General features: G+C 39.9%; 3 protein-coding genes across 8 annotated transcripts; all 3 read left to right on the top strand.

The window, feature by feature from the left end:
• Positions 1-1,589: 1,589 nt before the first annotated feature.
• LOC112556688 (tripartite motif-containing protein 2-like) lies at positions 1,590-6,114 on the top strand. Of its 3 annotated transcripts, none has more exons than XM_025225920.1 (3): positions 1,590-1,755; positions 2,428-2,909; positions 3,149-6,114. In XM_025225920.1, the coding sequence occupies exons 1-3, from the start codon at positions 1,734-1,736 to the stop codon at positions 4,373-4,375; spliced, it is 1,731 nt and encodes a 576-aa protein (XP_025081705.1). In that variant the 5' UTR covers positions 1,590-1,733; the 3' UTR covers positions 4,376-6,114. The 3 variants fall into 3 exon arrangements, with proteins under 3 accessions (XP_025081705.1, XP_025081703.1, XP_025081704.1); XM_025225918.1 differs by having other exon boundaries at positions 1,599-1,755; positions 2,317-2,909; XM_025225919.1 differs by having other exon boundaries at positions 1,600-1,798; positions 2,317-2,909.
• A 1,922-nt stretch (positions 6,115-8,036) lies between these two features.
• Positions 8,037-10,612, top strand: LOC112557391 (tripartite motif-containing protein 2-like). Its single transcript, XM_025227207.1, has 2 exons — positions 8,037-8,698; positions 8,951-10,612. Exons 1-2 carry the CDS (start codon positions 8,168-8,170, stop codon positions 9,590-9,592), a joined length of 1,173 nt encoding a protein of 390 aa, XP_025082992.1. The 5' UTR covers positions 8,037-8,167; the 3' UTR covers positions 9,593-10,612.
• Positions 10,613-11,425: 813 nt separating this feature from the next.
• On the top strand, positions 11,426-15,095 carry LOC112558242 (tripartite motif-containing protein 2-like). Of its 4 annotated transcripts, XR_003098108.1 has the most exons (4): positions 11,426-11,611; positions 13,070-13,673; positions 13,845-14,592; positions 14,974-15,095. XR_003098108.1 is itself a non-coding variant. In XM_025228585.1 (3 exons), the coding sequence occupies exons 2-3, from the start codon at positions 13,080-13,082 to the stop codon at positions 14,271-14,273; spliced, it is 1,023 nt and encodes a 340-aa protein (XP_025084370.1). In that variant the 5' UTR covers positions 11,426-11,611; positions 13,070-13,079; the 3' UTR covers positions 14,274-14,824. The 4 variants fall into 4 exon arrangements, 3 of the variants coding, with proteins under 3 accessions (XP_025084370.1, XP_025084372.1, XP_025084371.1); XM_025228585.1 differs by lacking the exon at positions 14,974-15,095 and having other exon boundaries at positions 13,845-14,824; XM_025228587.1 differs by lacking the exons at positions 11,426-11,611; positions 14,974-15,095 and adding an exon at positions 12,506-12,767 and having other exon boundaries at positions 13,845-14,824.
• Positions 15,096-16,290: the final 1,195 nt, after the last annotated feature.

Below are 16,290 nucleotides of genomic sequence, written 5' to 3'. Positions count from 1 at the left end.
CCAGACTTGTGACTATACATAGAAAATACATAAAAAAAGTCAGTCAGAAAATGTGCCTCAAACTCATAACACTCAGTGTCTTAACCAGCATAATGTGATAGCAACAATAAAGTGACAGGAACAATAAATATCATACCACCAAAGATAAAGTAATGAGGAATAGTAGGTTATTTTGTTTTTGTGTTTTTATCCATCAAGACAGATCGTGAACACCAGTCCTTTCTTCTCACAGGCTGGTAAGACTGGGGCAGGATAATCCTGGTGAGACCAAATCTTGGGAAGAATTGTTTTCAATATCAATAGTTGATGAATTGTTTGGACTCTCTCTTTACGTGAATAATTAGTTTACGATTGGTGTTCAATATATTTGTTTAATTTCCCAAATTTTGTACATGCTACAGAAACTCTTTTAAGTTATTGGTTAAACTATAACATCTAGTGTTTAATCATTCTAGTCTGTATAGATAGTACATAGATTTTATTTTTTCAAGAAATTTTGAACTACGTGCTAGCTTCTATATACTGAAGTATATGGTTTCTACTTTAATTGTAGATAAACAGAATATTTTTATGTACCTGCATTTTTCTCTTTTAACGGTCTAATTAACTTTAAGAAAAATTGTATTGCTTAAAAATTCGTCTACAAGCAGTCCAGTGATACAAGTTCGTGCTCAAAGTGTGTATACTGATAAACTGCGCTCATGAACAGCCTGCTGCTCGAAGATGTCCCACCTAGCAACTCTATAAACAATAAATAAGCTGAACAACAACATATTTTTTGCTGTTTATTTTGAATGGTTAGAAAGAAGGGTGACAATGTAAGTAGTGATGCTGAAGTATTTTATGTGAACCACAAGTCAGGGCCTCGTGATGTTCTCCAGCCAAGTGACTGTAATGCACAACTGGGGCTATGTGTACACATACAAACAGCATATCACAGTGTGTACTGTTTTAACTATACATAAAATTGTACTTGAACATAACACGAGAATAATACCCGACTATTTTTCAATCATATTAAGTATGTATAACTGTCCTATTTCTTCTAAAAATACTTTTAAAAAATGCCTGCTGTCCTTATGCAAAAATATTCTTAGGCACTTCTTACACTTACTAAATGTGGCAGTATGGGTGGAAATAAATTTGTAGCTCAAAATATGTAGCCAGTATTTCATACTTTTTACAACAACAGTCACATGTAAGGGCATCTTGGTGTATCTCCTTACACTAGTTCACTATGAGCAGAGAGAGAGAGATAACAAGTTCACGAATGTTTAACGAATAAAGTCGGTCACCCTATCTGGGATGACTAGAAAGTTCAACATAGTGATACGTGTCTTTATGATAGTTTATAATAGTTTATGATAGTTTATAATACTGCTATATCATGACATTCACAGAGACAGCGACAAGACATAATAAATAAAGCTAAACTCTTTCTGCCACTTCTCATGATACAATGTCAGAAGAGAAAATATGTAAAAGGTGTTGCTTAATTTGTTAGTTAAAACACGTTGACTAAAATCGGGAATGTCCAAAGGTTAAGGTCCATTAATGTGAGTAGACTGATAGGAGAGTCTTGTGTCACAGTCATCTTGTCACTCAGTGCACACGAAGCAACATGTAGTCTCAAGAGGTTTGTGTCAACTGCCATCAGACCAGTTTGGAATGAACTCCGGTAATTTGTAAGCAGTCTTGCGATTTTCATTTCTTCTTGCCTCTGGTTTCAACCTATGGTGCATTTAATAGACACAGGTAAGTGTGTTTACTGCACAAACGATGGAAAGGTGTGTCAAAGGTGAGTTTGTTACATTTTTAACATGAACAGCAAGTTCATGAATATGCTTATGAATAAAGGGAGTCAGGTCAGACTAAGAGTCTATGGGTTAGTTTTGTTCTTCTTCTAGGTAAAATTATAATAAAAACAAAATTGAAGTAGAACACTGAAGTCGATAGCACTTCTAGTCCCACCTGGATGGCTTCGGTGTTATTTCGTGAACAATACACAGAGGGGAGTCTGTTTAAAAAGTTTAAAAACTAAAACTTTCAATTCATTTTCTTTCTCTAAAATGTTTGAAGCAATTTTCTTTAAGTTATTCAACTATATACTATCCGTATATTTTTCTTAGCATTATACTGTAAACTTGATAATAATGTTCAATTATAATGAAGAGGCTTGGGTAGTTGTGTGATCACAGGTAGGCTTGAAGAAAAATCCTAGTACTCTGTCTCTGTCACGTTATTTCTTTTTAGCTATTAATTAAATTCAGAGCCAAACTCATTTACAACACTCCTTGTTATATGATTTTATTTCAGAGATGATTCGAGAATGATGTAGGAGTTTATAACTTGTTGAACACCCAAACATTGAAAATAAATTCCCCACATCAAACATGTCTGCTACGCAGGATAACATGACGTGTGCAGTGTGCAGAGAAGTTTACACATCACCGAGGTTCCTGCCCTGTCATCACACCTTCTGTCTACCGTGTCTTGAGGAGCTGGCAAAGAGACATGGAGACACCATCCCGTGTCCTACCTGTAGAGCTCCTGCTACTGTACCGCCAGGTGGTGTGTGTGATCTACAAGTCAACTTCTACTTCACTGACGAAGCTCTGGAGCAGGCGCGCAGGGAGGCAAGATCCTCCATGTGTCCTGCCCACCCTAACGAAGTTGCCTTATTGTACTGTAAACAGTGTAAACAAGCTGTTTGTCTACGCTGTAAACTGACTAAACACGAGGGACACGTCACCGAAGAACTGTCAGAGACCGCTGCTCGTTGTAAGAAATCCATTGAAGAAAAAATTTATTGTCTTATGGACACCATCAAACAAGAGAAAAATAAGTTGGAATCTTGTAAAGAAAATGAAAAGCGAGCCCAAGAAAAGCAAGGTGCAATAAAGGAACAGGTAGGTCATCTATCAAATATCGTCCTCTTTGTACGGCTAACGCATGAATCACCTTCACTAGCTTGAAGTCAGAAATATACAAAACGCACAAACATTTCTATTATGTTATAACCTTTAGGTATTTAATATCAAAGTAATGAATAATCTTTACCGCAGTGTTTTATAAAACCATTTCTCTAGCAAAGTGTTGTATCTCAATAGTTTAGAAATCAAACCATCTTTTATTTAACGTCCGACAGATTCAAGTCCGGTATGACATCATTGTGGCCATGGCGGGAAAATATCGGGATGAAGCTTTGCAAAATCTCCAGGACACCTCCGATGATTTGCAGAAAGAGCTGGGTGCTGACACACAGCGAGTACAGGGTGAGCTCAGTTCACTTCTCCAGCTTCTCAACCGCGCTCAACACGCGCTGACCTCGGCCTGTGACACGGAGGTGCTGCAGGTGGAGAGAGAGATGGAGCAGCAAGAAGGATGCGACAAAGAGCGGAGGAAGCTGGAAGCTGTACATTCTGACCAGAGTTACCGCCCTGTACTCCATAGTGACTTCACCAACGACATCGAAGATTGCATACAGACCTTCATCGGGACACCAGTCAAACTGAAGTTTCCCGTTGACAAAACCATAGAAATCATTCGGGACGGTCGATGTGGGGATGGAGAATGTCAAGAAGTGCATGCTCTGAGACAGAGGGAGGACAGAAGTGTCGACGTTTATTATGGGGGAGCAGGAGGGGACTACTCTAGAGAGAAATGCGCGGTTTTGAGCTGCAATGGTTCTATAGACATTGGAAAAGAATACGGGAAGCGGGTGTCGTGTGTTTCACATAAAAACCAAATTTGGACATGGAACAACTCATCCTGTAACCTTGGTTCTAAGAGCAAAAGAATGTTTTCTTTCATTCAGAATTGCGCAACAGGTAGGTGTTATATATGTTCACTAAAGATAAAACAAGAAAATGGAAAAGAAGCATATCTGGCAGGTATTCCTTTAATTTATCCAAAGGTATCCAGAGCACACAACTTTGATTCTAACAGTGATGGGACTTTCTTTGCTTTGGTAGACGAGGATGAAGATGAGAACTCAAATGATGAATCAAAAGAGAAACATGAGAAGAAAGTAGATAACCGGTGTTCCCGTGTTGTCCGTCTCTATTCTAACAAATCTGGAGAACCTATTGGGACATATACAACAGAGAACTTCTTTCCCACAGACGTCTGCTTCTGTAGCAGTGATGTGCTGCTGATTGCTGATTGGATGAACGACTGTGTGCACGTGACCAAAGTATCTGACAGTGGCATCGAGTTCATAGACTACCTGCCGGGCAGTGGTGACATGGTGCGGCCCACAGCTCTGAACCTTGACCTCGATGGTCAACTGCTGATTGGGTGTGGTGATGGATGGGTCCTTAGAGTACCTACAGATATTTGTCAGCTGTTTAGCGACCGACAGCCCCGTCAGTAAGTCAAGTGTTGAGTCAGTATAGGAATTATTTATTTTTATAAGGCGCAAAGAAAGCTGAAAAAAATCATTAATAACCTTATTAATATATATTTTTTTAGCAACGAGTTTTCGCTGATTTGTGATTGGATCAACTACTCGTAACGCAAATACCAATGACCTGAAGTTGATAGACAGTGACAATATAACATAAGCAGTGACAACATTATTCAGCTCTGATTTCAGCCATGAAGGACATCTGTTCACTGAAAGTAATGATTTTAATATTTCACTTTGAAATATTCGACATAAAGTGAGACAACTTCCGCGACCGAGGATCGATCCGTTGACGCTTCCTGCACTACACGAGTGATGTAAATATTTACCAACTGGTTAACAAAGGTGTCCATGGCAGGATAAATAATAATGCTTTATTAATCATACTTTATTAATACACACAGCAAAGCTTTGTGTGAAAAATAATAAAGAAAAAAGATAATTATTAATTGGAAAAACAGAATAAGAGAAAATTCAGATAAAAGAGGTGTTTCCAAAACTTATATCCGCGCTTCAGCCATCACAGTGTAAAAGCTGCAAAGCTACAGAGGAGCAGCATCCATCAAGAGATCAAATGATGGGATAAGGGGAGGCAATGTCCTTTATCGTAACACTCTTACATCAATCCTTGTTTGTTGTGACATCATGTGAATATGAAAGATAAATTAAGGATACTGATAGCTAGCGGTTCAGAATACAGATTGAAAGTGTGAAAAGGTCGCCCAACGATCATTTGAAAAGACTTGTGGATGTCCTGGACAATCTTCTAGGGAGAGACCCAAATGTATTCTTTGTTAATTGACATCAATGTTGCTGGCTACGTTGACTAGTAAGTAAAAGGACAAGTTGGTCATTGACTATGTTTATTACAAAGTTATAACAGTCAGTGATGTGATTGGCTGCTAAAGAGTCGTTATAACCAGGTGTTTATAAAAAGGAAGGCAATGATTTGGTTATATTCACCAAGGAGCAGGGGCTAAAAGCCAGTGTCTATATTTCAATAATCAGTTTACCCCTGGTGAACCTAATTTTTGTTTCTTTTGGATTCCCCGTCATGTAATAGAAGAAGCAGAACTGAAGAGTTTAAAATCTTACTCAATTTCACTCACTCAGTGTAAAGTTTGTAACCAACCACATTCGAATCCCACATACATAATGTTTATTATGTCTCAGCTGTGTATAATTAACTGATAGACTTGACTTCAAACGATAATTTTATCTTACCGAGCACATTCTAGAACAATGCAATTAATATCACACACTAAAGTAGTTGACGGACTTTATTTTCTAAAATGGTTGACAACAAACTGTGGAAATCAGAAACATAATATCAAGTATCTTACAAGCCATCTATCTCATGCTCTGGAAGTAAACATGCTAAAGTTAATGTCACATTACAAGACAGGTTCTACAGTCTCGATATCTTCATTCTCATAAAAATTAGTGATGTGCCTTATAAAGAAGAATGAATTTCACGATTTGATTTAATGTTTACAATTTCTTGAAAATGTCGAATTGTGTAACTTGCCTGTGTATTTTTTAAAAAGCTGATGATTGTTCGCAGGAAGATTGACACATCTGATGTTTAAATGTGCTATATGTATGCTGTTTAAATACTGTACATACATTCATGTTTCAATTATATTTCAATAACTTTTGTACCGCTTGTTGCTACATTATACTTAATAATACGATTACCTCTGAAATTTTACATGTACTGGTTCATTTTTATGTATGCACATATTCTCTTGTTTGAGCATCTCAAGGTCTATAATAAGTTTTTCTCGAATCAAAGAACTAGATAGAAAAGCTCACACATTTCTGAAAATATTTCCGAACATGCAAAGCTGTGTCTTCACCCTACAGGTGGACGAAGCCACAGCAGACTCCGTAAACCAGCTTCAAGAATTCATGCGAACCCTGACACGTTTCTTTCCAAAAAAACAACAACAACAACAAAAAAACAAACAAACAAAAAAACACCAGGCAGTATACAAACTAAGGATCCCCAGCATGATCGACCACATAAGCAACATAAAAATTAATGTTGAGTTGTGATCAGACTCACCTCACATCGTCACTGAACTCAACGCCACCTTTCACACCAGACGACAGTTGCGAGGTTTGTTAGCGGATCCCTGTCACAGAAGGGTGACATGAGGTTAAAGAGGCAGCACACAGAGGGTGGACGAACTGCACCTGTTGCATGAGTAACAGTTTTTTTAAGATATTGGAAGAAAAATGTGGAAGACAATATTATTAACTGTGGCCGGCCAGCGCTTCACTTCCCGAGGAGACACGGCAAGTGGAGGGACACCACGTGTAGGGAAGGGAGGCTGCGTCTTCTTGTTAAGAGATAATACTAAGAAATGATTGACCTATGTATTCTCATAAATCATTCTCTAAATATATCTTGTATTTTTTATTAATAACTGCAACATAGTTTTTGGGAATATAATTAAATGTATGCAGGCCTGCAAGAGGCAGAGTTAGTTGTATTGTGAAAAAAAAAAGACAATACCTGAGGTCGCTTTTCTTTACAAGGCTTCCCGGCAACTTGGCGGTTCGTTGCGCGACAGAGAAACTGAGACAAGGAGTGGAGAGTGTTTGTCACATGATACTCTCCTGCCAACTCCTACTCCTGCATCTATTGTCTATAAAGAGGAAGTACTTGACAAAACAATCGACGACTAGACCGCATGGTGAAAGTAGATCGAACTTTGACATCGTACACGGATTTTCTAGGTGAAGTTGTATCATAAACCTGACTGGTAGAAAGAAACCCGGATGCCACAGCCTGATAACAACCCTTATCTCACAGCCTCTACATGAGGTTTACTACTCTGGTGGTGGGCTGTTCACAACTTCTCTGCTGCTCAACAGAAGGCAACGGTCTTCTTTTATTTCATAACGAGCGAGAATAAAAAAGGAAACAAAACAAAACAAGCACAGCTGTGTGATTTTGTGCTCTTGATTCAAACAAAGAAAGTTTGCAACGAGAAAGACTGCTGGAAGAGGTAAGTATTCAGTAAACATTTTTTTTTAGAAGATCAGTCTTAGAGCTCACAGACTTAGTCACTCATATAAGAAGTTGAAACAGTTTCTCAAGAATGATTCTTTCAAGTAAAACACAAAATGACAAGAGACAGAAGAAACAAAAATCACACAAAATACAATTAATTTAACTTTAGAGATTAGACCACTGAAAAACGTAAACCATCGGGTTTGGGTGAAACCTACCGCCACGAAATTATAAAGTTAAACTGCAACAGAAGTCTACTTACAATTAAAGGTCTGTTTGCATATGAAATTATCTCAGTTCTTACGCTAAAATTCTTTTAAATGTGTAAAATTGTAATGTTTTTATTTATATCTTAATAATATCAGAGGTTTATTCACACAAGTATTACAAAGGGATATCAAAGTTATTCAGATAGGAGGTAATATTGTACATAAACTGTAAGCTGTAAAACATTTTAGCCTCGAGATGTTGTAAAGTAAGTATATTTTTAAATCATATATCCATTGCTAAGAAAATTGTATTTCAGCTTTATTATTAGCAGCAGCAGTAGTAGTAGTCAATGGAACTTCAGATTTTGAATTTACCTAAATTTATAGTTTGTGAGCTGTTCTTTACTTTGTTTTTTGCTCTATATCGTCATCTTTCCGTGTCTTCTGTATTCATGTAATCGTGTTTGTTCTGACCTTATTTCAGGGGAAGGAACTTTGGAGGCTCTCAGTGCCTTCAGCACGTGCAACATGTCCGACTCAGGCTTTGCGGTGGAGAAAGACAGCCTGGTGTGTGCAGTCTGCACAGAGGTGTACAGGTCACCCAGATTTCTACCTTGTTATCACACCTTCTGTCTGCCGTGTCTAGAGGAGCTGGCCAACAGACATGGAAGCATCCTCCCGTGTCCCACGTGCAGAGCCTCTGTCCCGGTCCCGCCAGGTGGCGTGAGTGCTCTACAAGTCAACTTCTACATGACCGAGGAAGCTCTGGAGTGGGCGCGCAGTGAGGACCTTTACTCCACATGTCCTGTTCACACTAAACAACATGTTATATTCTATTGTACACAGTGTGATCAAGCCATCTGTATGAGATGTAAACTCACTAAACATGAGGGGCACGTGACCGACGATCTGTCAGACGCCGCTGTTCGCTGTAAGAAAACGGTTGAAGAACATCTCCATCGTCTTGATGATTCTATTCAAGTCCTGATTGAGCACGCGGAGGCCGTTGTCAAAATTGAGGAGCGAGCCAAAGAGAAGCGAGATGCAGTGGCAGGACAGGTAGGTTTTTGATCTATAAATAGAAAATACAGATGCTTATCTCGCACCCTCGCTAGTTTATAAACTTTAAAGTTTTCGTGGCTCTAAGTAACTAACACGTCAACAATCAAAATATATATCATGTGCTATGTTTCCCTTAAAGGTTAAAAGTATTAAACGTTGTTTTAAAAATAAGTTTTTGTCACTGTTGTTAAGGAACTTGTCTGTTGCATATTGGTCACGTGACCACAACGCTACATTTATTTCCGTTAGATTCGAGCACGGTATGACGTCATTGTGGAGATGGCAGGGAAATGTCGAGACCACGCGCTGAGAGAACTACAGACGATGGACGGTGTGGAGGATGAGCTGGCCCTGCGTTCACAGAAAGTTCAGGATGAACTGCTGACATTGATATCACTTCGAGAGCGTGCTTCGGTGGCGCTGAGTTCGTCCTGTGACACGGACATCCTGCAGGTGGAGAGAGAGATGAGGAGGAGAGAAGGAAGCCCTCGGAGGCTGAGAAACCTTGACGTTGGACTGACGACCATCACGTGGCCCGGTCTCCATAGCGACTTCTCTAACGACCTAGAGGACCACATGAAGAGGTTTATCGGGTCTCCAGTCACACTCAGTTTTCCTTTTGATAACAAGATCATTCGAGTTAGTCAATGTGCTGATGGGGAATGTCGGGAAGTGCACGCTCTGCGGGAAATGAAAGACAAACGAATTAAGGTGTCGTATGGGGGGCCTGGAGGGGACTTCTCCAAAGTAAAGGAAGTATGGTTGAACCCGGATGGTTCTCAAAACAAGAGCTGGGAACATGGAACACGTGTATCGTACAATCCGCTTTCAGATCATTCGGTACTAAAATGGAAAGATCCAGCAAAAGGAAAAATTTTATTCCAAAAGTGACAGGATGTTTCTCCTACAACAGGACTGTGACACTGGTCAGTGTTATGTATGTTCTGTGGACCTCGAATTGGGAGACAGAAAAGGAGAAGTTCACCTCGGTACAATTTTGAGTCGCCCAAATGAATCTGTCCACTTAATACACAATTTTGACTCAAATAAATCGGGAACGTTCTTCGTTCTGATAGATGAAATTAAAGGCGATAAGATAAAGAAAGAACAAAGGACGAATGGCCAGGAACAAACGGACGGAAGGAATCCCCGTGTTGTTCGTCTTTATTCTCACAAATGTAACTCACCCCTAGCGACCTACACATCACCGCTACAACCATTCTTCCCAACAGACGTCTGCTTTTACACCCAACACTTGCTGCTGATCGCTGACTGGATGAATGATTGCGTGCACGTGGCCAAAGTTGCTGACAATGACCTCAGGTTCATGGACTATCTCCCAGGCAGTGGCGCCATCGTGCGGCCCACAGCTCTGAACCTTGACCTTAACGGCCACTTGATGATCGGATGTGGGGACGGGTGGGTGCTGAGATACCCTTTTGATGTTCATGCAATGGAGAAAAGACTGTCTTCAATGAAGTAGGAAATAGTTGAATTACTTAAGTACTCATTTTGATAACAAACTAAAATGGAATGTGAATTCTAAAATATTTATGGAAGCAATAAAAATGTTCTGTCTTTTGTGGGTCTCGCCAATGTCGGAATAACTCTTATACCACGATACTACACACAGGGAGGACAACTCGTGCTTCCAAAACGCTACAATGTGTGGTTATTCTGATGTTGAAAGAGAAGGTGACATATTATGTAGGTGTGAGTGCGAGAGAGAACAAATAATTTGCATACAAAGAGATCTGAACTACAATTTACTCTTTACCACTAAAATAAGTTTCTGGTAATTTTCTCTAATGTTTCATGTGAAAATAGCTCCCCATCGAGCTGTTGCCTTTACCTGAAGCAGTCACAAGGAATATAATTGTAGACGTGTAGATAGTTTCCTCTGTTCGACAAAAGGTAAGAAAGGTAAGATATATTTTCATACTAAAGTATTTGTATGAGATTTAGTGGATCAGAGAGACACGTAAGGCTCATGTGCACGAGACTTGTAGGTGTGTTTCACATATGTACATGGCACAAACACCGCCTGTCATGAAGCAGTTGGCTCAAAGGTTTTGGTGTTGTAGCTGCTATTACCCTGAGGTAGAAACACGCCCACACACAAGAACTGTGAGGTATCATATCATTTCATCACTGGATGCCTTCTGTGAGCTGCTACTGAAAATAGTTACTACTACTTTGAATGTATTTCGACACCACGCGTTACCCTACTCCGAAATAAGTTAAAGACTTACTAAGCAGTTACAAAAAAAGGCATCCGGAATCATTTGTGATGACAGACATGTCCTGTAGAGAGAGAGTGAATGATTGCACTTGTCTGAATGAGTCTGTTATGTGGCTATGGCTAGGTCATGGTCTTGTTTCCTTTATCTCGATCTGCCCCAAATGACGGTCTGAGATAAATAAAATCTGATACTTTTCAAGAAAATATTGACCTCTTGCCACGGAGAAAGAAATGAGATTCGTTTATCAAGGCTAACTCAGATATGACTACATTATCTCATGGTCACCTGAAGTTGGTTCTTACAGTGACATTCAAATGGTCTCTGTGCTGCAGGTATCTCCAGGTGAGTTAGCCGGTTTATCTATGCTTACATAGGTGAGTGACCGATGTGCGTGTACGGGCTTTAAACAGGATTTGGTCTGACCTCCACTTTCTGTCCTTGGTGATCTTCCCTTGCGCACTGCGCAGTCTTTAACTTCTTTGTCGTCATCGCCACCCACTCACCAGAGATAAGTATCTAGAAATATGATATCAGGTCCTAGTTTTGATTACCCCCAGGTCACGTGTGTTCTCTAAATATAAACCTTTGCCTTAGTTTTCTCTTCCTGAAACTGTCCTCGACAGCCTTGACAGCTGACGTCAGTTTGTTCTTCACACCTGTTCTACAGGTAAGACATATTCGTTCAGTTAAGTAGGTTCTTTTTTAGGGAGCTCACTTTGGGTGGGTTGTAGTTAGTGTAAGTGAAGACTTACTTTATGTGAATTACTTCAGTAGTTCGATAGAAAGTATTTCGTTTTCATTCTATTGACAATACCAGCTGTCAACACGAAGCAGTGGGTGAATGGCACATGAAGTCAGCTCGTCCTTATCTAGAAAACTGTTCATCATCACATAATTGCACCTCAGACCCTTGGTGGTGTCAGCAATTTCTTATCACAATTTTTCCCCGTCGTCCTCCACCACAACGTGTTAGAAACGAGATAAAGTTTGACATTTGCTTGAAGCAATTTGAGAAATAACTCAAGTTGTGTTCGGAAATCAGATTGATACAACAGATTAATGCAGTGGCAAGTAGTTTTTCTTTGGTGTAGATACTTGAAGTGGTAGCTCTAAATTATGATTTCATTTCATTAGCTGCAAAATATATCTTGACATTGTCTGGTAGTGTGTATGTCTAGTTTGATAAGTTTTATGATATAAAAGTTCCATGTAATTAAAATGAGACCTTAATGAAAGTGAGATTGTGAATGTACGAAATGTCTCCTGTCTTTTCAAAGAGATAATAAAAGTATGGTTTTGAATTATACCAACCTTAAAGGTTCAAGCACTTTCGGTTTTTTTCCAGATTTTAAATAATTATTGAAGTTCATTTATAATAAAATTGAAATTAGAAGGTTCGCAGGAAACAATGCATGTTAACACAGATTGTTTTGAATGATACACTTTGAAAGTAATGTACGGCTAGTTTACGAAAAGAAATCCTCTTAGAACCCAATAATTTCTCCCGCAAACTTTTTCATGTGGATTCATTCTCAAAGTTGGGTTCATTGCTTTTATGTGTTGGAGTGTGTCACGCGTGATACAATAGTGAAACAATCTTTAATGAATGTGACTCACGGTATCAATTACCGCCCCTTGCTCAAACAGCTTTTCAGATGCTTGAAATGTAAGTTGGCAATAAAATCTCATCTGTGATAGTTCACGGATACATCCATCACAAAAGCTGTGTTGTGACTGTGACAAATAACATTGTGTGTGTGGTAGTGACAGCAGCACTGCAATGTGATTGCAGATGACTTAGCGAGCGACTTCCATGTTTCTGAGTGAGAAAACAGTGATTACACTGATAAAGATGTTAATGTACCACTCGCTTAATTCATTTCTGGAACAGAGAGTGAGGGAGTAGACGTTTAAGTGTATTTTATATTACAGGTATCACCCATTTTTTTCAGTTTAACTTCCTCTGTCTACAGTCTTAAAAAGAAAATAATAACCAGTTTTCATTAAAATATACACTTCATCTCGGTAACTGTTTGTTTCAACATTTAAATAACTTATAATCTCGTGGTTTTTTTTCTTGTGAACTGTAGAGAAATATTCCCGTAATCTCTTGATTTAATTCCAGACATACTATCATGGCAGCCTCAGACATGGCTTCTGTACAGACAAACATGACATGTGCAATATGCACAGAAGTTTTTACATCCCCGAGATTCCTGCCCTGTCATCACACCTTCTGTCTAGAGTGTCTAGAGCAACTGGCAAATCGCCATGGAAACACCGTCCCGTGTCCTACCTGTAGAGCTCCTGCTACTGTACCGCCAGGTGGTGTGCGTGCTCTACAAGTCAACTTCTACTTCACTGACGAAGCTCTAGAGCAGGCACGTAGTGATGAAAGCCATTCAAAGTGTTATGTCCACACTAAAGAAGCTGTGGAGCAGGCATGTAGTGATGAAAGCCATTCGATGTGTCCTGTACACACTAAAGAACGTGTCATATTTTACTGCGACCAGTGTGACCAAGTCATCTGCTTGAGATGTAAGCTGACTAAACACGAGGGGCATGTAACCGAAGATCTGTCCGAGACCGCAAGTCGTTGTCAGCAAATCATTAAACAGGAACTGCATCATCTAGAGGAATCCACTGACTACATAACCAACAATTTTTTACAATATTTGAAAGAAAATGAGAAACGAGCCCGAGAGAAACGAAATGGAATCTCCAAACAGGTTGGTAAATGCTCTCTCTCTCACCCACCACACAAACACACACACACAGAGAAGAAACCACTTCAGACTGTTGTAAGATATTCTTCGACATAAAATACTAAAGATTAAACATATAATGCTTTCTATGACATACACAATTTTATCCAGAAATGCTGTTTCCATTTCCAACAGATTCAAGACCGGTTCGACTTAATTGTAGCAATGGCAAAAGAATATCGTGACCAAGCACAACAACAACTGGAAGAAATCTCCGATAGTTTGGAAAAAGAAATGGCTGCTGACATACAGCGAGTACAAAGCAAACTTAACTCCCTTCTACAGCTTAACGACCGCATTAGACTAGCCCTGACTTCAGGCTGTGACATGGAGGTCCTGCAGGTGATGAAAGAGATAATAAAGGGAAAAGGAAGCTCCAAGCGCCTAAAAGAACTTGGTAATGCAGTGCCTGATACGTGTTTCTGTCCCGGCCTTCATGGCGACTTCACCAACCACATTAAAGAGGACATCAAGAGGTTCATTGGGATCCCTGTCAGACTGGAATTTCCGATTGGACAAAACGTGGACACGGAATGCTTGAGTCAATCTGATGATAGCGATTGAAGGGAAGTGCACGCTCTTCTTCAAAAAGAGAACAAAAGTATTGATATAATTTATGGAAGAACAGGAGGGGACTTTTCCAAACAGAAACACATGACATGGGGGTCTGCAGGCTCTAAATGTATAAAGAACACATATGAAACGGGGATAACATGCGTCACACGTAAACCTTATATTTGGGAATGGGAAGAGTCGGAGTTCAGGGCATTTGGTTCTAAGAGTGTAAGCATGCTTGCTATTGTTCAGAATTATACAAAGGACATATGCTATATTAGTCCAGTGGAGCTAGAATATGAAAATGGAAAGGTAACACGTATTTTAGGTCAGTGGTTCTCAAAGTGTGGTCCGCGGACCACTAGTGGTCCGTGGGCATAAGTTAGGTGGTCCGCGGCTGACAGTCGTCATATGTCAGCAAAGGGATGTTTAAAGAGATGCGTTCCTCGCATTAACATTTTAATTACAAAGAACGAGGTATACGTAGTTTTATGTCAACTTATTACTATACTACTTTTACAAAAGGACATTAAGTTTTGAATTAAAATGAAACAAATGCGCCAATTTAAATTTGAAATTCATAGTACAGACTGATTTTTAGGCCTTGATGGTCCGCCATAGTTTTTACTAAGGACTTGGTGGTCCGCCGTAGGTTTTACTTAAGTAAAGTGGTCCGCGGTCCGAAAAACTTTGAGAACCACTGTTTTAGGTGACCCTCTGCTTTTTCCGCGGGTAGAAAGCGTACATAACTTTGACGCAAACCTTCCTGGATCTTTCTTTGCTGTGGTAGACGAAGAGGAGTATCAAGACGAAGATGAAAATTCAAGTGATGAAGCAATGATGAGAAGGGAGAATGCACGACAAAATGGTTACCGCGTTGTACGACTTTACTCTAGCAAGTCTAATCACCCCATAGCGACCTACGAGTCACCGAAACAACCCTTCTTCCCGACAGACGTCTGCTTCTATGACAAAGAGTTGCTGCTGATCGCTGATTGGATGAACGACTGTGTGCACGTGACAAAAGTCACTACAACTGGCCTGACGTTCGTCGACTACCTGCCCGGAAGTGGGAACATTTTGCGGCCCACAGCTCTGAACCTTGACCTTAACGGCCGCCTGCTTATTGGATGTGGCGATGGTTTGGTCCTGAAATATCTTGGTGACATTTCTGAAATGGATGATGATGATGATGATGATGATGATGATGATGGTGGTGGTGGTGGATGATGATGATGATGGATGATGATGATGATGATGATGATGATGATGATGATGCAGATTTATAGCGCGCTAGTATCCGCATCACAAAGATGCGCTCAATGCGCGGTGATCCCAGCAGCCACCAAACTGCAGGTCAAATGAAAACTTCAAAAAAGTTTAAACAAGTGAGTCTTAAGATTTTTCTTGAAAGATGCAATACTATCAGACTCCTTGGTCGAGAGGGGAAGCGAGTTCCACAAAAGCGGGGCTACATTGGAGAAGGATCTGAAACCCGCAGTCTTCTTGTTAGCATTCCCTGACTGAACACTCGGTCGTTCAAGTCTGAAGTGAGCTGCTGAACGAAGGTTCCGCTGGGGTTGGTAACAGCGAATGAGTTCTTGTAGATAGACAGGCGTAAGGTCGTGAAGACAGCCATAGGTTAAGGTTAACAATTTGTGCTCAATTCGCTTCTCCACAGGAAGCCAATGTAGGTCACGAAGTACAGGAGTAATGTGGTCAGTTGATTTCTTTCCTGCAAATGGATTGACCTTTCTGCACTTACACATTTTAGCTACTGTCTACTCACCATTCCAAGCTCCTGTTCACCTGAAGGCTGCGGGACACAAGCACGTGACGGGGCTGTGGCCTGTCATTTCTATTTTTACTATTTTTTTTGTGTGGATAATATAATGTGGATAACATAATGACTCGATTTTTAAAAGAGAATTGTTTAAAATGTTTTACAGAAAGAGTGATGCCTACTTGCTTTTTCTTACAGACCTTGATGTTTCGTTTTTTGTCAAGGTGTATAGTAATGCACTCC

This window comes from Pomacea canaliculata, linkage group LG2 (genome assembly GCF_003073045.1).
Source record: "Pomacea canaliculata isolate SZHN2017 linkage group LG2, ASM307304v1, whole genome shotgun sequence".
Taxonomy (NCBI): domain Eukaryota; kingdom Metazoa; phylum Mollusca; class Gastropoda; order Architaenioglossa; family Ampullariidae; genus Pomacea; species Pomacea canaliculata.
Note: the sequence above shows the minus strand (reverse complement) of the source record. Positions and strands in the feature narration are given on the sequence as shown.

What these genes read in the sequence shown, in the direction of transcription:
- LOC112557391 (XM_025227207.1), top strand. Translation starts at nt 8,168, where the DNA reads ATGTCCGACTCAGGCTTTGCGGTGGAGAAAGACAGCCTGGTGTGTGCA. An exon ending in GAGATGCAGTGGCAGGACAG is followed by an intron (nt 8,699 to 8,950) that starts GTAGGTTTTTGA and finishes TATTTCCGTTAG; the next exon opens with ATTCGAGCACGGTATGACGT.
- LOC112558242 (XM_025228585.1), top strand. Translation starts at nt 13,080, where the DNA reads ATGGCAGCCTCAGACATGGCTTCTGTACAGACAAACATGACATGTGCA. An exon ending in GAAATGGAATCTCCAAACAG is followed by an intron (nt 13,674 to 13,844) that starts GTTGGTAAATGC and finishes CATTTCCAACAG; the next exon opens with ATTCAAGACCGGTTCGACTT.
- LOC112556688 (XM_025225918.1), top strand. Translation starts at nt 2,394, where the DNA reads ATGTCTGCTACGCAGGATAACATGACGTGTGCAGTGTGCAGAGAAGTT. An exon ending in AAGGTGCAATAAAGGAACAG is followed by an intron (nt 2,910 to 3,148) that starts GTAGGTCATCTA and finishes AACGTCCGACAG; the next exon opens with ATTCAAGTCCGGTATGACAT.